Source organism: Carcharodon carcharias, chromosome 3, assembly GCF_017639515.1.
Source record: "Carcharodon carcharias isolate sCarCar2 chromosome 3, sCarCar2.pri, whole genome shotgun sequence".
Lineage (NCBI taxonomy): Eukaryota > Metazoa > Chordata > Chondrichthyes > Lamniformes > Lamnidae > Carcharodon > Carcharodon carcharias.
The window spans coordinates 181193663-181215205 of record NC_054469.1 but is presented as its reverse complement, the minus strand read 5'-3'; the positions used below and the strand labels follow the sequence as shown (position 1 = coordinate 181215205).

General features: G+C 41.2%; 1 protein-coding gene across 2 annotated transcripts in view; it reads left to right on the top strand.

Annotated features, from left to right (window-relative positions):
- The window catches only part of ranbp9 (RAN binding protein 9), an 85808-nt gene that overhangs the window by 34006 nt on the left and 30259 nt on the right, over positions 1 to 21543 (top strand). For both annotated transcript variants that reach the window (XM_041183604.1, XM_041183603.1), the window contains exons 5-9: positions 3848 to 3870; positions 17608 to 17792; positions 19160 to 19272; positions 20355 to 20463; positions 21032 to 21228. In XM_041183604.1, coding sequence (XP_041039538.1) covers positions 3848 to 3870; positions 17608 to 17792; positions 19160 to 19272; positions 20355 to 20463; positions 21032 to 21228 — 627 coding nt within the window. The remainder of the gene's footprint in view (positions 1 to 3847; positions 3871 to 17607; positions 17793 to 19159; positions 19273 to 20354; positions 20464 to 21031; positions 21229 to 21543) is intronic.

The following is a 21543-nucleotide window of genomic DNA, read 5'->3' as shown; positions in this document are numbered from 1 at the left end:
AACAAGAATCTTTGATCATGTTGGGTTTGTTTACTGCAAAATGAGGGCTTGATGCTTTGACCATGGGGACATGGGAGGAAAACTTTCTGGTGCACAAGATCTGGCCCAGGCAGACTGCTACGCCCATAAAGCGGAAAGTTTCTGGTTTGTTACAGGTCCAGATAAACTTGATGAAAGAATCTTGTGCAGATAAGTTTATTCAATGGAGAGCTGTCAGCATCTATTCCTCACCACTTGCTAAAATACTGTTAACCTGCCTAGAATCATCCATTTCTCAGTTTGCTCACCTAAACTAAACAAGTTTTATGAGAGTTAGATACTCTTCAACTTGTAGATCTTTTCCCCACTCGTGTTGCAATGACATGCCAAGGAGTAGAATACTATTTTTTTTATTTCAAAATTTGACTTAGGCAGATTCCCTCAAATCTTGGACCTGCATGATAACTTGGATCACCTTCTCGCTGAAGTACTTGAGAGAGGAGAGTTCATTTGTAATCTTTTTTAACCACCCCCGCAAAAAAAAAGTAGCCTTTGAATGAACCAGATCAGCGCATTTATTTTACCTGAATGTTTATTCTTGAAGCTTCAGTTATTCTTAAGCCTCATCTTGGATTCAGTGAGCTAAGGGAGTTGAAATCATTCCTTTTTCAGTTTTTTAATTGCTTACCAAAGTACTCCTAACTCATTGAGTGAGATCTTTTTTAACTTGTTCAGCTGAACGAAATAGATTTTAGGAAGGATAGATGCCCAAATTTGTAGATATTTTCCCTCCCACTGATATTGTAATATCATGCAAAGAGTTGAATGCCACTTTTTTAACATTCTGAAATTTGGTTAGTGCTGATTTTATCCATTAGCAGTATATTTTGTGTAGAAACTCGAGTATTGTTTTCATCCCCAGTGAAGATTTAGGAACTGATGTGATTTTGTGATGTGCATCAGAATGGTGATGTGGATAATAGAATCTTTCTCCATACTAAGGTTTTAAACACATGACATTTGACCTAATCAGCATTTTAAGAATGGATCTTGCTGGGCTCTTAGGTTGTGGAATTGGACCAAATCTACAGCAACTGCGATTTTCGAGCAAGGCTATTATACTTTTTTGATGTTAAAATAAGTTCATATTTGGGCAGTACTGATATCAGGCTTGCCCAAGGTGATTTTTGTTTTTACACATTAGTCAAATTAATGGATAGTATCTCTGATTTTTATCCCAAAACACCTATAAAAATTCTAGTACTAAAAACTGAATTTGACTTTGTTAATCACAATCAGCTGGCATGTCCAATGCTGAAATCTGCAGAGCACGTTATTGGTTTTTATCTTTTTACATTCTTGGAGAGCTGAGGCAGGCTATCCTTTGTGCCTAGTAATTTCAAGGAGAGTGTTCAAAGGGAGTCCTTTGTTTTGTCACACATTTTAAATAGTGTAAGTTCTTTATTCTTAGATCATTGGTGATGTAAGATCACCTTCCCCTGACTCTGACTTCTGGGTAACTTGAACTAAAAGAGAATTGACTTGATCCTTTTGCTCTAGGTGACAGAGCATGTTGCTTTTTTATAAATTAACCAGATGTAGTTGAAGGAAAGTATAAGATTTGAAAGCTGTGAAATCGGTGTTAATTTTTTTCTTTGTAATTGGGTGGCTAAATCCATCACCTGAAACAGAGATACTTTTAATCAAGCTCTTAATGAAGCACGTACAGACATAGAATAATCATTTTTTAACTGTATGTATGTAAATGCATTTTTCACATATGCATGCACACTATGAAGTATGGTGTTTGTGGGAAGTGTGCATCGATGCATATAGGAACTGACCTAATCTGGCGATTCCTTTTTTTTTTGCCCCTATATCCAATCTAAGGTGAGTCCACCTTGGATGTCGCCATTATGCCAGATTGGAGATGAGGCTGATAGTCCTGTTGGAATCTTTAGGGAGGTGGTGAATTTTGCTCCAAGTTGTATACAGTAACACTAGGGTACTTGAGGCTCTCCAATCTTGAAGACCAGAACTCAATTACTTGGACTTTGGCTAGCCAAAAACGCTCTGAAATTTTCAATGAAATTTTTATTGTTGGGCTTCTTTCCCAACTTCTTTTAGAATTTGATCTTGTTTTTGATTAATTCTGGTGTCTGGAGTACTATTGCCTTAAAAATAACCAGAAAATGTTTTTAGCTTCTCAAGGAATTCATTTAGAAATGCATGTGGGCTGAATCTTTTTCCACAAGCCTGGTGAGTTCTAATTCAGGCTCTAAATAATACCTGTCAAGATGTTGGACTAGGCGCCCTGGAAACGAAGGTGAGGCTTATGGGGTTCTTATCATTTCCTTCTGAAGGTATGCACATTTCTTGGTGGAAAGTCTTTGACTTTTTTAGCCATCCATTTAAGCTCATTGTTCTGTTTAAGGACAATGTCAGATAACTAAAGGTAGCACAAGGGTTGGAACCTGCAGTCTTGGTGCTGTCACCAAGTTTTAAAATGTAGAACTTCATAACATATAATTTTTTTATTTTAAAAAGTAGCAATATCCTAATCTTGGATCGAAATGACCTAAGGAGAAACTATGAATTTCAAAAGTACTCTAACAGTTTGGTTGCCATGTTGCAAGATTATCGTTTTGCCACCAGCGCCATTTGATCTAAATTGAGTGGGTTCTACACTTTTAACTTGTTCTATGGTGTGTGTGTGTGTGTGTGTGTATTATGTACCATCTTCCAAACTGTATCTGACATTGGTCCACATTTCTGCTGTTGGCAATTATGGTTTAATGTAGCGGAAGAGTTATCAATGCAATTGTCAGGAACTAGCTTCCTTCAGTTACATTCCTAAAAGATATTTTCTCAATCTGGCATGTTTTTAGAGCTACTTCTTCATGGATTTACCCAGCCCCCAATTTCAAAAAGTGTTTAAATTATGTTATAGAGGCAATTGCAAAGAGGCATATGCTTTTCTCATCAGCTGCAGGTCAGTAAAATGCAAGTGCTACTCAAATATTTGCCTATTAATAGAAATCCAAAGTTTGATCTTGATGGTTTAGTGAGTAGCTGAGCCATTTAGACCAAGAAGGTTCTTGATTATTACTGAGTTATTTGATGTGACGTGGCTTTGTAGTGGCGATAGAGGGAAGGGTCGCTATTTGCCTCTGCCCTAATTTCCTATTTTAAAGAAAAACTAGTTCTTGCTCTACATTGCTGTTCAGTGGTCCCTGTTGGAAGTGCTTGTGAGGTCTGGAAGCCTGATTTTAGTTTTGTTTTCCTATCTCACCATGATCAGTCATTTGAAACTTGCTGTATCAGCGCATAAGTAAAAAATGACCATTTTGCACAATGTACTGGAGGACGGTCATGAGGCCATACCCCAGCAATAGGTTGATGTTTGCAGGAGAGAATGGGAAGAAATTTAGGAGAATTTTAAAAACAAATTTAAATTAATATCAATTGTTCGATGTATAGTACGCACTTTAATCAATCTGCTTCAATATTGCTTTTGAGCTATTTTACCTTTTAAAGTGTTAAAACAGGTTGCTATTAATATTGCTGGATGGTTATGCATAATCTTGTTGGTCGTCTTCAAACTGAGTCATATAAGGTGACACCAGATCTCTGTTGAAAATGGCAGCTCCGACAAATGGCTAATCCAATTAAATCAGCACATTGAGTTGCATATGAAGACTGAGTAAAAATTATAAGAATCCTGCAGTACTAATACTGGTGTACAAGTTTTCTTTTCCCCATGAGAGTAGTAGTCATTGAGAAGTGAGACTTTCACACTTGTATAGAAAACTAGTAAGACGCAGGGGTCTGTTGTTACTTACATGCTGATATTTTCTTTTTACCACAGGTATTGCTTTTACAGATCTACCGGTAAGACAATTCTTTTTACAATATTTTTTCTAAGCTCGTTCCTATGTATACAAACACAAAATGCTGCAGATGCTGGAAATATGGAAGAAAAACAGAAAATATTAGACATATTCAGCAGGTCAGGCAGCATCTATGGAGAGAAACAGTTGACGTTTCAGGTTGATGATCCAAGGTCAGCAACCTGAAACGTTAACTCTGTTTCTTTCCACAGACGTTGCCTGATCTGCTGAGTATTTCCAGCATTATCTGTTTTCATTTCTTATTTATGTATTTATTTTAAACTATGTTTGAGCATGGGTGACTGAACAATTTTATAACTTTTGTCAAATTCCTGTTACAACTGACTTGATTACAAATGTTTTAGGGCACTAAATTTCCATATTGTCTTGCCTTATGTCGCTTCATTTAAATTTTGGGTAGTTTGAATTCATTTTTGGTGCAGAAAAATAGCTTCAAAATTTTGCCAGATGTGACATGCTTTTTGGGTGGTTTTTTTTTACTTCATTCTTGATTATCATTCTGATAGGCAGGGCAATTATCAAACTTGAATCACATTACGGTTCTCTGTGAAATCATAAGGTTCTGCCCTATCCTCTAGTGTCATGTTCATTCCAGAATTAAATAATGCTCTAGAGCAGCGGCTTCAATAAAAGACCTCTGCTGTTCTTCAGGGGTGGAATTCTTCTGGCAACCAGAGGGTGATTATTGTGATCAATGGACTTGACAACTTGAAGACTTTCCTTGGGGGATAATGAAGAGGAAAAAGAAGAGCACAAATTGTGGTCTAGTGGGTCCCAGTTGCAAATTGGAATATCTTTCTGGAATCTCTGTTTGACATTCATCGTTAGTAGCTGAGTTTTTAGGATACTTTCTCTTTCTAAGTGGACAGTTAGTAAATAGTTTAGGAGAATTTAGGCCTATGCTCCCTCCTGTTTCCCACAGTCTTTTCTCAGCTACCCTGGCACCATCAGGAAATAATGGAGTTGCTATTCAACTGAAAGGATCACTCTGACCTTCCAGCTGATGTCCAACATGCATGTTGTTAAAACATCCAGCCCACTTTTCTGTGTCCTAGGCTGGTTCAGCACACTCCTGACTTGTGTTTTGTAGATGGTGACAGGCTTTTGGGAGTCAGAAGGTGAGTTACTCACTACAGAATTTCTAGCCTCTGACCTCTGTAGCCACAGTATTTATACAGCTGGTCCAGTTAAGTTTCTGGTCAGTGGTAACCCCCAGGATGTTGATGATGGGGAATTCAGAAATGTCAAGAGGCGATGGTTGGATTCTCTCTTGTGGAGATGATCATTGCCTGGCACTTGTGTGGCGCAAATGTTATTTGCCACTTATCAGCCTCAGCCTGAATGTTGTCCATGTCTTGCTGCAGATGGTCATTGACTAATTCAGTATTTTTAGAGTCACGAATGGTACTGAACATTGTGCATTTATCAGCAAAAATCCCTAACTCTGACCTCATGATGGAGGAAGGCTGTTGATGAGCTGAAGATAGTTGGACCTTGGACACTACCCTAAGGAGCTCCTGTAGTAATGTACTGGAACTGAAATGATTGACCTTCAGCAACTATAACCATCTCCCTTTGTTTTAGATATGACTCCAAACAGTGGAGGGTTTCCCCCCAGTTCCTGTTGACTTCAGTTTTGCTAGGGCTCCTTGATACCATAGCTCTCATCTCTGGGGTTCAACTCTTTTGTCCATGTTTGGACCAAGGCTGTCATGAGGTCAGGAGCTGAGTGCCTCTGGTGGAACCCAAATTTTGCGTCAGTGAGCACATTATTGCTGTGCAAATGCCACTTGATAGCACTGTTGATAACTCCTTCCATCACTTTATTGATGATCCAGAGTAGACTGATGGGGTGGTAATTGGCCGGGTTGGATTTGTCCTGCTTTTTCTGTACAGTACATTCCTGGGCAATTTTCAACATTGTCGTGCTGTAGCTGTACTGGAACAGCTTGGCTAGTGGAGTGGCTAGTTCTGGAGCACAAGTTTTCAATACTATTGACAGAATGTTGTCAGGGTCCATACCCATTGCAGTATCCAGTGCCTTCAGCTATTTCTTGATATCACCTGGAGTGAATCAAGTTGGCTGAAGACTGGCAGCTGTGCAAGGTTACAGGGATAAGGCAGGGGAGTGGGATTAGGTAGAATGCTCTTTCAGCAAGCCAGTGCAGACTTAAGGGACCGAAAGGCCTCCTTCTGTAATATAAGGATTCTGTGATGCTCAGCATCTCCGGAGGAGATTGATGATCACTTGGCACTTCTGGTTGTGGATGGGTGTAAATGCTTCAGCCTTGCCTTTGCATTGATATGCTAGCCTCCTCCATCAATAAGGATGGTGATGTTTGTGGAGCTGTCTCGTCCATTAGTTGTTTAATTTTCCACCACCAGTCACAACTGGATGTGGTAGGACTACAGAGCTTAGATCTGATCCCTTGGTTGCGGGATCGCTTAGCTCTGTTTATTGCGTGCTGATTTCGCTTGACATGCAACTAGTCCTGTGTTGTAGCTTCACCAGGTTGACATCTCACTTTTTTAGGTATGTCTGTTGCTGTTCCTGGCATGCCCTCCGGTAATTATCATTGAACCAAGGTTGATCCCCCAGCTTGATGGTAATGGTAGAGTGGAGGAAATGTCGGGCTATGATGTTACAGATTGTGGCTGAATGAATGCTGATAGCCCACAGCGCCTCATGGATGCCCAGTTTTGTGGTGCTAGATCTGTTTGATATCTATTCCATTTAACATTGTGGTGGTGCCACTCAACACAATTGCGGGTGTCCTCAATGTGAAGACAAGACTTCGTCTCTGCAAGGACTGTACTCATATTGTGATGGGCAGCTACATCTGCGAGAAGTAAACTGGCGAGGATGAGGTCAAGTAGCTCTTTCCCTCTGGTTGGTTCCTGCCGCAGACCCAGTCCCAGAACTGTGTCCTTTGGGACTTGGTTGCTCAGTCCACAGTAGTGCTACTCTTGATGCTGGATGCCACCCTCAGTGCTTCTTCCAATTGGTGTTCAACGTGGAAGAGTACTGATTCATCAGCTGAGGGGAAGTGTGGGGGTTGCCACCTCTAGTGGGCCTGTCCTGCCAGTGGGACAGGACATTCCCAGGAATGATGTTGGTGCTGTTTGGGATATTGTAAGGTAAAATTTGGTGAATATGACTGTCAGGTTGTTGCTTAACTAGTCTGTGGGTCGGCTCTCCCATTGGAAGAATTATTGAGAAATAGAGGGCGCTAGTGATTGGCAAAGGAATCAAAGGCAACATGAGAAAAAAACTTTTATATGCAGTGAATAGTTATGTCTTGGGATGCACTGTCTGATAGACTGGTGTGGCAGCTGATTCCGTCATGGCTTTCGAAAAGGAATTAGATAAGCATCTGAAGAGAATAATTTGCAGGACTACAATAAAAAGGTGGAGAGTGGGACCAGCTCAATTGCTCTTGGGGACAGCAGGCATGAGCTCAATGGGCTGCTTCTCTCCTGTAACTACTCTTTGATTCTATGAAACAGTGGAGGCCCCAAGAGGCTTAGGAGTCCAAGTACACAGATCATTAACCCCGTGAAAATAATCAAATAGCTAACAGAATGCTGGCCTTTATATCTGGAAGATTAGAATACAAGGGATTAGAGATGATATTCAGTTGTACAAAGGCCAGATTAGACCACAACTGGAGTAGTTTGAACTGTTCTGAGCACCAGGCCCTAGGAAAGATATATGGGCTTGGAGAGAATGCAGTATAGAATTACTAGATTGATACCTGGACCCCATGGTTTGGACTGAGGGAAGATTGGACAGACCGAGTTTGTGTCCCTTGGAATTTAGAAGTTAAGTGGTATTTTGAAGTATTCAAGATGTTAAGTGGAACAGATTGGGTTGTTTGGCAGAATCTCTTTCCTTTAGGTAGGGAGTCTATGCTAGGGTGTGTGGTTAAAACATTTAGAGCCAGGCCTTTCAGGAGTGAAATTAGGAAACGCTTAATGCAAAGGGTTATAGAAGCTAGGAGCACTCTTCTGCAAACAAAACTTAATGCTAGATCATTTGTTAAATTTAAATCTGAGATTGATTTTTGTTCGTCCAAATTATTGTGATTTGGGACAAAAGTCGGTATATGGATTTAGAATGCAGACCAGCCATGATCTTATTGATGGCAGAACAGGTTTGAGGGGTTAAATGGCCTACTCTTATTCCTATGTTCCTCAAAGAAGACCATACCCAACATACATGGCCTATAGGCAGAGGATAAACCTGCTCAAAGAATGAACACCAGTGTCTTAGGAGACTTAGGGTGTTGCACGTGGTGGTGGCAGGCACTTGTAGTCTGCTGGAACAAGATCTGATGCCGACTAAACCTGTGGTCATGCTTTACCAATGGTTAAGAAAGTCATCATTGCACTCAACATTTTTGCTTCTGGATCCTTCCGGAGTTTTGCCAGAACATTTGCAGAATCTCTTAGTTGGCAACCCAGAAATGCATAAGACAATGCATGTCAATCATGTCTACTTTGCCTGTAATGACATCAGTCAGAGTGAGCAGGTGTTGGGATTTGCTCCTCTGGCTGGCTTTCCACATGTGCAGGGCGCCGTCAACTACACACAAGTAGCAATTAAGGCACCCATAGATCACCCAGGAGTATTCGTAAACTGCAATGGCTTTCACTCTCATCAGTGTTCAACTGCAAGAACATTTTTATTCAGGTATGTGCAAGATTTCTGGGCAGCTGCAATAATGCATTCACCCTATGACAGTCTGTGTTCCCAAATGTCTTTGCACCCGGAGGCAAGGTTGCTGGTTGAGTACTTGAAGACAAGTGATATCCAATTAAAATTTGCTGCTGATACCTCTCAGAAACTTGAGGAATGAAGCCCAGAAATGCAATAATAAATATCAAACAACCACCAGATGTGTCATTAAACAAGCCATTGGTATGCTGAAGATACACTTTCAGGAGCTTGGGGGGACCTGGAGGCAGCCTTCAGTACGTACCATCCAGTGCTTCCCAGCAACAAGACTTGGATCTGCAGGAGGAACAAAGCCTATGGAAAATTCCGAGGTGGAGCAGGCGATGAGGGCAGCGCAGCACCAGCGGCGCACATTGCTGCATGGGATGCCCTGATTATTGCCAAATTCACTTAGCTTCTGCCAGTGCACTTGTCCCACAAGCTCATGCAAAAAACCATTTTAGACTGTCACCATCCTTCCCATCACCCCCAAAAAATGCCACTAACTGGGAGTCCTCAACAACGACTCCGGCCCCCAAGAAGTCTCATGGCATCAGATGAAACATGGGCAAGGAAACCTCCTGCAAATTACCACGTACCACTCCCCCTGCTCAGCTGATGAATAAGTACTCTTCCATGTTGAACACTACTTGGAGGAAGCACTGAGGGTGGCAAGGGTGCAGAATGTACTCTGGGTAGGGGACTTAAATGTCCATCATCAAGAGCGGCTAATAGTGCCATCACAGACTGAGCTGGCCGAATCCTAAAGGACATAGCTGCTAGACTGGGTCTGCAGCAGGTGGTGAGGGAAGTACATACTTGACCTCATCCCCACCAATCTGTCGACTGTAGTTGCATTTGCCCATGACAGTATCAGTAGGGTGATCACCACACAGTCCTTCCGGAGACCAAGTCCTGTCTATATATTGAGCATACCCTCCATTGTATTGCGTGACACTACCACCATGCTAAATGGGATAGATTTTGAACAGATCTAGCAACCCGAAACTGGGCAACCATGAGGTGCTGTGGGCCATCAGCAGCAGAATTCTACTCAACTACAATCTGGAACCTCATGGCCCAGCATTTCCCTACTCTACCATTACCTCTGAGCCAGGGGATCAACCCTGGTTCAGTGAAGAGTGCAGGAGGATATGCCAGGAGCAGCACCGGGTATACCTAAAAATGAGGTGTCAGCCTGGTGAAGCTACAACACAGGACTACTTGTGTGTCACACAGCATAAGCAGCAAGTGATAGACAGAGCTAAGCGACTCCACAACCAACAGATCAGGTCTAAGCTCTTCAGTCCTGCCACAGCCAGTTGTCAATGGTGGTGGACAATTAAACAACTCACTGGAGGAGGAGGCTCCACAAATATCTCCATCCTCCATGATGGAGATCCCATCACATCAGTGCAAAAGATAAAGCTGAAGCGTTCGCGCCAATTTTTAGCCAGAAGTGCTGAGTGGATGATCCATCTCTGCTTCCTCCAGAGGTCCCCAGCATTACAGATGCCAGTCTCCAGCCAATTCGATTCACTCCATTTGATATCAAAATATGTTTGATACTGCAAAGCCTATGGTCCCTGACAATATTCCAGCAATAGTACTGAAGGCTTGTGCTCCAGAGCCTGCTGTGCCCCTAGCCAAGTTATTCCAGTACATTTACAACACTGGCATCTACCTGGCAATGTGGAAAATTGCCCAGGTATATCCTGTACACAAAAAGCAGGACAAATCCAACCCGGCCAATTACCGCCCCATCAGTCTACTCTCCATCATGAGTAAAGTGATGATGGATCATCAACAGTGCTATCAAGCAGCACTTGCTTAACAATAACGACTCACTGATTTGGGTTCCACCAGGGTCATCAACTTCTGACCTCATTACTACCTTGGTTCAAACATGGACAAAAGAGCTGAATTCCATAGATGAGGTGAGAGTGACTGCCCTTGACATCAAGGCAGTATTTGAACGAGTGTGGCATCAGGGAGTCCTAGCAAAACTGAAATAATTGAGAATCGGGGAAAACTCTCCACTGTTTGGAGTCATACCTAGCGCAGAGGAAGATGGTTGTGGGTGTTGGAGGTTAATCATCTCCGTTCCAGGGTATCACTGCAGGAGTTCCTTGGGGCCAACCATCTTGTTCCTAGGCTCAACCATCTTCAGCTGCTTCATCAATGGTCTGCCTTTCATCATAAGATCAGAAGCGGGTATGTGCAATCACCAGTGAACAATGTTCAGCACCATTTGAGACTCCTCGGTTACTGAAGCTGTCCATGTCCAAGTATAGCAAGACCTGGACAATATTCAGGATGGACTGACAAGCGGCAAGTGCATTTACACCACAAGTGCCAGGCATTGACGACCCCCCCACCACCCCCCACTATCAACCTCCTGGGGGTTACCATTGGTCAGAAACTGAACTGGACCAGCCATATAAATACTGTGGCTACAAGAGCAGGTCAGAGGCTAGGAATCCTGTGGCAAGTAACTCACCTCCTGACTCCTCAAAGCCTATCCACCATCTACAAGGCACAAGTCAGGAGTGTGATGGAATACTCTCCACTTGCCTGTATGAGTGCAGCTCCAACAACATTCAAGAAGCCTGACACTGTCCATGATAAAGCAGCCCGCCTGATTGGCACCCCTTCCGAAAACATTCACTCCCTCCACCACCATCAACGAACAGTAGCAGCAGTGTGTACCATCTGCAAGATGCACTGCAGAAACTCACCGTGGCTCCTTAGGCAGCACCTTCCAAAACCCACGACTGCTATCATCTAGAAGGACAAGGTCAGCAGATACATGGGAACATCACCATCTGGAAGTTCCCCTTCAAGCCACTCACCATCCTGACTTGGAAATATATCGTCGTTCTGTTGCTGGGTGAAAATCCTGGAATTCCCTAACAGTACTGTGGGTGCACACCACAGGGGCTGCAGCGGTTCAAGAAGGCAGCTCACCACCACCACCTCGATGATAATTAGGGATGGGCAATAAATGCTGGCAGGGTCAGTGTTGCCCACATCCTGTAAATGAATTTTAAAAATCTAATAAAGCTGTCCTGTCAAAAACTAAGCACCCTCCTCACACTCCCCATTGATTGCTGTTAATTCAGATCCTCCCATTCATCAGCAAACAACTGAAAAGGCCACATGCCATCAGCAAACGAGAATGCCAACATGAGAAAGTAACGCAAAGCAGTAATAATGTGCTTCAAATTAAGAAAAGACATTTAATACCACAATGCAAAAGACATCCACGTGCCTACCTTTGTACAACTGCAAATCTTTATTATTTTTTTTCTCGTGCTTCTACGTGATGCAACCTTTATGGCTTGAAGGAGGTTGAGGAAGCTGCTCACACCTTTGCTCTGACTGTTGAGACCCTCTTGGCTGATGTCCTCTGGGTTTTGGAGCCTTTTAAACACTGCCAAACATCACCCTATCTGTGCAAGTGCACTCTCTACCTACCTTCGAAACATGATGCAGTATGTTGGATGTTGACTAGGGGCTGGAGTAGGCTGGGGCACTGCACAAGGAGTGAAAGCTGTTTGTGGGGAGTTCTCATTTCCTTGTGCCTTTTCATTACCATTCCTTTCACAGACCAGCAACACTCCCATGCTGCCAATTGCTGGAGGACACTTTGCTGCAGATCAGGGGGGTGCTGCAAGGTCAAGGCTGGGATATTAATTCACCTTTTTTTAGGTGAAATCCAGAGTTTGCATACCCTTGTTGAAGGCCTGCATTGTACCTGTTCAATTGCCTCATTTGATACTCCATCAATTGACCACTTTATCCATGGAAGAAAACACCAACCCAATGGCCTGCCACAGAATCCCACTCATTCTTGAGGCATACATCTAGAAAATCATTGCAATCATGTACATTGTGCAATATGCGCCCAGGAATTTCAAGCACGATCCCTACAGCTGTTTAATGATTATCCTCTTCAACAATGGTTCCTGGGATACTTCATCTGTGTCTAGCTGAGCAGAGTTTGGAGAAGCCTGTGCCCACCAAAGAGGACTCGCCACTACCGTCCCTGAAGACCCCATCTACTCTTCCTCACTTGAGGTGTGAGTCATCTTTTGAAAACCTAACTATCTCTTACTAGTCCCATTGACCTGTGAGTATCTGAGCTGGTGCATGATTTGTGTAAGTCCTGTGACGGTGCACCCTCAAGGAATTAAGTTCCTTGAGGAGTTGTCTGCAACTTCAACCAACTGCTGGATTCATGAGGATCCTGTGGGGGATAAAAGATGTGATAGAATACAAGGTAAGAATGTTGGAAGTTACTCATTATAAATATGTTTCATTTGCTGTTGACACCATGTCAACATGACTGAGTATCATATGCCATGTAACTGTCTGATATTTAATCCTATGACTGGTTAGTTGTGAGCTCCCCATATCTGATGACCAGGCATGTCAGGACTCTGCTGATCTCTGTTGCTGCCTCCCCCAAAGTTATTAGTGAGGTGGCTGGACAGCCACCTCCGGTTCTCTGCTTCCTGCTCTGCTCTCTCCTGCAAGGAAGGAAAGAAGATTCCTTTGAGTGAGAATAATGGCGTATTGATTGGATGGAGAGAATTTATTGAGGGTGACTGAGTGAGAGGCATGACATTAAATAAAGGGATGAATGCCTGTGATGGATGGATAGATGGAGACATAAGGAAGAGCATAGACAGAAGAATGAGAGCACTTGATGCTGAGGAGTATTGTGCTGCAGTAGGCTTGAGAAGGTAGAGTGAGAGGGTTGGGATGATATGCGCATCTGGATGTAGGTGAATGTGTCCCTGCTCTCTCTTTCCTGTGCTTGCTACATCATTAAACTCCTTCCTGCTTTGGTTACAGGAGCATGACATTAAGCTCCTGCTGTTGGCCTATTCTGCCACTTCCAACCTTGCTAACTTGGTTTCGCAAGCAGGCTTGCTCCTCCCATTGGTAGGGAAGAACATCACCCACTGGATCCCCACAGCCCCAGCCCACAACCAGGCATCTGTGTAGCTTTGACCATCTTGCTCCCATTTCTGACCTTCCTCGTTTCCAACTCCCTCAACTTGCATATTTGGATTGTCCTTTCAAATACTGGAGTTGACATCATGTCACCTGGGCCATTATCATGCCTGCCAGCTTATCTGCACGTTAAAGTCCAGCCTTGTGTACAATGTATTTGAAATCTTTCACTAAATTTGTCTTCTGGTCCCATTAGCCAGACTTTCCTTGAAATAATATTCTGGAATGAAAACAGAAAATGCTGGATTCAGATAGGATTGTTAAATGGGGAAAAGATACAGAAATACCATAAAGTAGGTTCCGATGAAAAGTTATTGACCTGAAATATTAACACTCTTTTTCTCTGCACAAATGTGTTTGACCTGCTGAATATTTCCAGCATTTTCGGTTATAATTTTGGAATTCTCACATCTGCAGTATTTGGCTTTTGTAATATTCTGGATTCGCTTCAGCACTTCTATATGCATTGATGAGGCATTCAACCAATAGACAAGTGTGTTTTTGTTGTCTTCCCTCTTCCTTTACGGATGCATTCATTTGTTTGAGGCTGAAATGGAGTTAAATTCAAGCTTACCTCTTGCTGTTTCTTGCAATGAATAAAGCATCATTAATATATTGGAAAAGGCAAGGAAATGGGATTTAAGGAAGATGCTTTGGCTGAATTGATAAAAGTATAATTGTGGTAGGGTGCAGTGATGCTTTCATCTTTTGGAACGTAGATATGGGGCTATGTGTTTGCTGGCCAGATCTCTGTACTGTAACTGCCAAGCTATAGTACCAATTTTTTTCCCTTGGATCTGGTGGGGGAGATGGTAGCATAGTGGTAATGTCACTGGACTAATAATCCAGAGGTCCAGACTAATGCCCTGGAGACATGGGTCCATGACATCTGGTCGAATTTAAATAGGTGCGATAGACTGGTTGAATAACTTTAATGCTATGATTTCTATGATTCTGTTTAAATGGAACGAAGTATGTATTTGAAAGTGCATCATTTCTGCAAGGGTGTTTCTTGGATCAGAAAACTTGGATCTTTTAATGTAAACATTCTAAATTTGAGGGAGTTGGAAATCCCTTGCTGCTGCCTTGCAGGTTATTCTTATAACAGGAATAGGAGAATCAGTTTGTGATTGTAGTACTAGACAGCCATATGCAATGGAGGGGGCTGGGGGAGACGGTTGGGGATGATCACTGAGAATTACTGTTGAAGGAGCCTCCCCTTTTATCTTTTCCCCATTTAACAATCCTACCTGAATGGAACAGGCGGTGGCATAGTGGTATTGTCACTGAACTTGTATTCTAGTGACCCAAGGTAATGCTCTGGGAACCTGGGTTAGAATCATACCGTGGCAGATAGTAAAACTTGAATTCAAGAAAAATCTGGAATTAAAAGCCTGATGATGACCATGAAATCATTGTCGATTGTTGTTAAAAACCCATCTAAAAGGACATTAGCTAACCAGGGAAGGAAATCTGCTGTCCTTACCTGGTCTGGCCTACATGTGACTCCAGGCCCACAGCAATGTGGTTGACTCTTAATTGCCCTTGTTCAGAGGGCATTTTAGGGATGGGAAATAAATGCTGGCCTAGCCAGCGATGCCACACCCTATGTCCTGAATAGTTTTTAAAAAATGGATAAATACTAGTAGTATGTAAACTAGAGTTACAACCTCTGGCATATAATATCTTAAAGAACAAAGAAAAGTACAGCACAGGAACAGGCCCTTTGGCCCTCCAAGCCTGCGCTGATCATATTGCCTGTCAAACTAAAACATTTTGCACTTCTGGGGTCCGTATCCCTCTATTCCCATCCTATTCATGTATTTGTCAAGCTGCCTCTTAAACACCACTATCGTACCTGCTTCCACCACCTCCTCTGGCAGCAAATTCCAGACACTCATTACCCTCTGCGTAAAAAAACTTGCCCCACACATCTCTAAAGTTTTCTCCTCTCACCTTAAATCTATGTCCCCTAGTAACTGACTCTTCCACCCTGGGAAAAAGCTTCTGACTATCTACTCTGTCCCTGCCACTCATAATTTTGTAAACTTCGATCAAGTTGCCCCTCAATCTCTGTCACTGTAGTGAGAACAATCCGAGTTTCTCCAACCTCTCCTCATAGCTAATAACCTCCAGAACAGGCAGCATCCTGGTAAACCTCCTCTGCACCCTCTCCAACGCCTCCATATCCTTCTGGTAATGTGGCGACCAGAATGAGTTATTTAGTATTTTGAAAGGAATTGAAGGGTAGTTATAGAGAAACTTTGGGGGTAAGACCAGTCCATCCAGAGAAGAGGTCAGGAAATACTTCTTCATATGCAAAAACTATTAATCTCAGAGTTCCACACTTCTACCGCTCTGTGCATGAAGAAGGATATCTATCAAAGGATATGAAGTTAGGATACAGATCTGTCATGCTCTAGTTGATTGGGCAGTACAGTGTCGAAGGGTTGGATGGCCAACTGCTGTTTCTATATTACTATTGCTTCCTTTCCTTTGAATTCAGCATCTGTGATTTTTCCAGTAATCACTTATCTTAAAACTAGAAAAGCACATTCTGCAAGTCTTTCGTATATGTACCCATAGGCTCAATTTGGAGGTTCTGTTGGGATCTTGGTAATTAGGAGATTTTATGGATGAGTGTCCCCCCAAAGCAGGGCTTCATATGTGAGAACACTAACATATTGGCATGGAGGATAGTGCGGGTGTTCACTAAGGGAACATCCCAACACTTCTTTTGACTAGAGCTCCTGTACACAAAGCTCTGCAAAGTGGGGCACAAGTTTGTAAATCTGTCCCTTTCTCTTTGGAGGAGAGACAGAAGTGTTTGACTGTAGCGATTTAGCCATACAGAAGGGATGGAAAGGAGAATATTTTGTCACGTTCATGGCAGATGAAGGCAAAACTTCACTTCAAGTGGCTATGTTACCCCAGTCATGTAATGTCATAAGTACTAAGTGCATGCTGGAATACATGGATCTGTATAGCAATTACCCATCTTAGAGAGGGTTGGGGAAGTTAATTAGCTTTTCTTTTTCTTCCACTGGGACTGCTTAGTGCTCCATACCACTCCAGGATCAGCAAATATAAAAGTATAATTGTGGTGGCGTGCAGTGATACTTTTGTCTTTTGGAGCCTGCCTATGTGCTTGCTTGTCAGATCTCTACTGTACCTGCCAATTTTTTTCCCCTTGGATCTTGGGAGGTGGGATGGTAGGGAGAGAAGGTGGTGTAGTGGTAACATCACTGGACTAATAACCTAGAGGCCCAGACAAATGCTCTGGAGGCATGGGTCTGTGGCAGCTGGTGGAACTTAAATTCAGTAAAAAGAAAATCTGGAATTGATAACTGGTCTTAGTAATGGTGACCATGAAACTATCATTGGCTATTGTAAAGATCCATTGGTTCACTAATGCCCTTTTAGGGAAGGGAATCTGCTTCCTTAACTGGTCTGGCCTGGATGTGACTCCAGATCCACAGCAACGTGGTTGACTCGTAACTGCCCTCTAAAATGGCCCAGTAAGCCACTCAGTTCAAGGGTTTAGGGTTGGACAACAAATGCTGGGCTTGCTAGTGACACCCACATCCCATCAAAGAAAGAAGAATAAAAATCTTTTAAAATTTCTTTTGCTACTACTGCAAAAGCATTATTGATTAAAAGTACTCAGGTGCCCCCCCCCCACCAAACTATTTACATTTTTACCCTGACCAGTTTATTCTACATTCATGTTCAGTGTTTGTGAATTTTAAATTGCACTATATTATCCTTGGTAAGATGGTATAAAATAAGTGTGTGAGGATGAAATACCATTTAGCACATGTTGATGCTTCTAATGAGAAAGCAGAAGTTTGCAAGTTTAATTCATCAGGATAAATATTTGCAGTAATAAAATTTAGCTGCAAAACTGCCAGGAAACTACTGGGCTGTTTGAAGAGTCTAAAACTTGCAAATTGATTATTTTTTTTTTCTCTTGTTCAGCCAAATTTATACCCCACAGTTGGACTGCAGACACCAGGGGAGGTGATAGATGCTAATTTTGGACAGCATCCATTTGTTTTTGATATAGAGGACTACATGCGAGAATGGAGATCTAAAATTCAGACCCAGATTGAAAGATTCCCTGTAGGAGATCGAGAAGGGGAATGGCAGACAATGATTCAAAAGTAGGTGACACATTGTCTGTTATCTACAGTAGCATTTTTCATTTATAAATATTTAAAGGAGTTTTCTTTCCTGTGATTTAATTCTGATTTAGATTTAAAGGATAGATGGATTTCTTCTTGCATCTATTAAATACAACCTGTATTTCTTAATGTTAAATGCTACAAAGAACATGCTCATATTTTAATTCTTTTTATTAACTACAATAAATCTGGTCATAGCGACTGAAAAAATATTCAGCTGAGTGCTGCATTTTTAAATCTTTGTAATCTTGCCCTATTTGAATGCATCCTCTTAATGCAGATCCAGTAAGAGACTGACCTGACCTGGTTAAGGAACCGTAGAAAATAAAATACAGTCCCACACCTCTCAAACGATAACAAAACAATATTTCTGGGGCAGGCAATCAATTTGAAATTGTGAGAAACCCTCCTCCTCTCCTATCCAAAGGAATCTTTCTTTTTCTCTTGTTTTCTTTCTCTTTTTTCCCTTCCCTAAGGTTTACAAAGCTACAAAAAAAATTGTTTTGATTGCAGCTAAGAATAGCTCAGTGCTTTGCTGTTGCATTGGCTCAAAAGAGATTGGCGTGTAAGTTTAATTAAAGGATGGTCTTAGTTACCTATTAATTCTCTAGTTCAGTTTACATGTGTTCCTTATTGCTTAAAGCAGTAAATTTTTCTTCCCTGTCCTACATGCTCACATGCCCTCTTTCTCCATTTATCCCATGCGGGCACCCTTTATCTCTGTTTCTCGCATATACACCCACTTATCTATCTCGTATCACTCCTCCACTACTGCTGTCTGTATCCTGTGTTTGTGGCCTTTCTCTCATGTACATGTCTAAAGCCTACTGCTACCCTTTTAATTACATATTTTAATTGTCTGAGTAGATAACGTTTTTTGATTTAACTTTTAAATCCTCTTGGTAACAAAATTGCATTAACAGAAGAAAGAATTAGCAGAGGCACACTTGTTTGTGTAAATAAACCATCATAAATTTAATGATTTTTAGATGCTAACTTATTGATGTTTATTTAGTGCATTTTTGTAGACAATCTATTGTTTTGTGCGATAAGAGTTTGTGCATGTGTATGTATATTTGTGATGTATGTGCTTTCCTGCAAATATATTTACAAATGTCATAACTCTGCAAAACATGTAACCTGAATGTTGAAATCATTGGGGAAAACATGTTTTGTGCATGCTTGCAAGATAGTTTCCATTGAGTTTGGTAAGCGTTTCCTGTTATTGCACATGTACAGCCTGGTGTAATCATCTTTATACTAGATTTTTTAAAAGCTGTATTGTATTGTGAAATACTGCTGACCTTGGACTGTTGTGTAACATTTCTTTAAACTTCAATTTCTAGAATGGTTTCATCTTACTTAGTGCATCATGGTTATTGTGCCACAGCTGAAGCCTTTGCCAGGTCCACAGGACAGGCTTTCCAGGAGGAACTAGCATCCATTAAGAATAGACAAAGTGAGTCTAAATTGAACTATAGTTTGATTCTTCTCGGTGACATTGTTTAAAATGGTATTTTTAAAAATTATATTTCCTTCCGAATTTACTTTTTCTTTCACTTGGATGTCCAAGTGATGAGGGTGGGAGCAAGTAAAAATAAAATTTGCAGAGCATGCCGAGCATTGTGGCCCGGTGATAAGCATGTGAGAGATTGATAGCATTCAGAGGGATCTCAGCCAGTTAAGCAGATATTCTAAGAAATGATGGATGGATTTTTACCTAGATAAGTGTACGTTTATGCACAATGAAACCTTAAATATGTGTGCATGTTAGCGATACTCATGAAGGCGGATTTAGTTCTGTTTACTGATCATTAACTGAAAGTATCCAGTCAGTTTAAAATTGCTGTCAATGTATTAGGATGAAGTTAAAGACTTTATGTTGAAGCAAGTTATCTTAATGCATTTGGGTTACTGTATATTGCCTCAATGGAATGTTTGATGCTTTGGGAAAAATTTAAAGAGTGATAGTATACAACTAAGGTTATTCTGAAGACATTTTTTGTAAGCCTGCATGTGTCCATTCTAGTGATAACCATGCATTACAGAGTTGACTTGAAAATATATGTTCAAAATTTAGTTGATTAGTATTAGTGAAATGAATGATGTACTGGTAGACGACCTCAGTTGTAGGTTAGTGTTTGAAGTACTAATTTAATTTCTAAATTGTAAACTTGCATAATATTAATGGTGTTCCACATGATCTTAGTCTTGTGACATCTGTGTATGCAAGGAAACAGCCATGAAAAAGTGGTAATCATGGTAGGAGGCTGAAAATATTTTCACTCCACTTCATTTTTGTAGTTGTGAAATCCATTATTTGAAAAGGAGAAGGAGATTTGAAATGTTAAATTGCAGGTATAATAAATGCAGACCTGATTTTCCAATGGTATCCCGTTCAAGTTTAATAGCTTTCTTAACTATAGCAAGTTAATGCCAAAAGAACCATATTTCTGCAAACTTTGTGGAATTGCACGTTATCTGTTAGATATGCCACTTTTGGTAGAGATGGCCACAGTGAATTTATATTTACTTCTTTAGGAATTCAGAAACTGGTACTAGCTGGAAGAATGGGAGAAGCAATTGAAACAACGCAGCAACTATATCCAGGTCTACTTGAAAGAAAATCCAACCTCCTTTTTATGTTAAAGTAAGCTGCTTTCCTAGCAATGCAACATGACTGTTTTTTGTATTGCATGAAATTTTCATTCTGCATATGACCTATGTCCATGTGACCTGTTTGATAACCACAGCTGAAATAGTGGTTCTTCTTGGCACTTCTTTGTTGACCACTGAGATCTGGGTTAAAGAAAAAACTTGTCTTTGCATAGTTAGGTATATTAAAGTTAGAAATTCAAAGAAATTATATGTTCTCTTTCAACCCTAAAAAGTGTTTTTCAGGTGCCAAATTGATTTTGACTTAGTCAATGCTATTGTTTTAAGCATTATGGTAAACTATAGATCGGAGCTTTCTACAATTAAATGTAACATGTTGAAGAATAGAAGTGGACCTAGTCATGTGGTAATCCTATTTATTTGGCAGGGTTAGGCTTAAAACAATTGCCATGATCTACCTTGTTACTGACTTCTTAAACAACTGGCTGCTAAAACAGAATTACAAAATAATGGGCGATGATTATAGGGATGAATTATTTTAATTTAAATATTATTGTACCATTAATGGAGTTTGAGAAATGTTTGTTTTGTATTCACCCTAGAGTCCGCCAGTTTATAGAAATGGTAAATGGAACAGATAGTGAAGTGCGGTGTTTAGGAGGTCGAAGTCCAAAGTCTCAAGACAGCTACCCAGGCAGCCCTAGAACCTTCAACAGTCCTAGCATGAGTCCCAACCATGGGAGCAATATCCACATCCTAGCAGCATGCAAAGGGAATGGTGCACACACTCACTTTACAGGTAAATAGCTTGGATAGAATCACCAGGCAGTGTTAACATTTTTTTCTGTACCATTCACTATTACAAGAGCAAATTGCACCGTGTTTCCTCGCTAACAACTGAAGCGTAGATCAGACTTGTATTTGATCAGTCAGTTTTACGCCAAATATGAAAGCAATGTGAAATTAATATGGCAAGTTCATTATGGCTTGTGTGTCCGTCTGCTCGCCGTGCCTCTCTCTCTTGCCCTGAATAAGATCACGTAAGATTCTGGTCATTGTGATTACATTCCACATATGTATATTTAGCCTAGGCATCTTAGCAAATGGGAGAAAC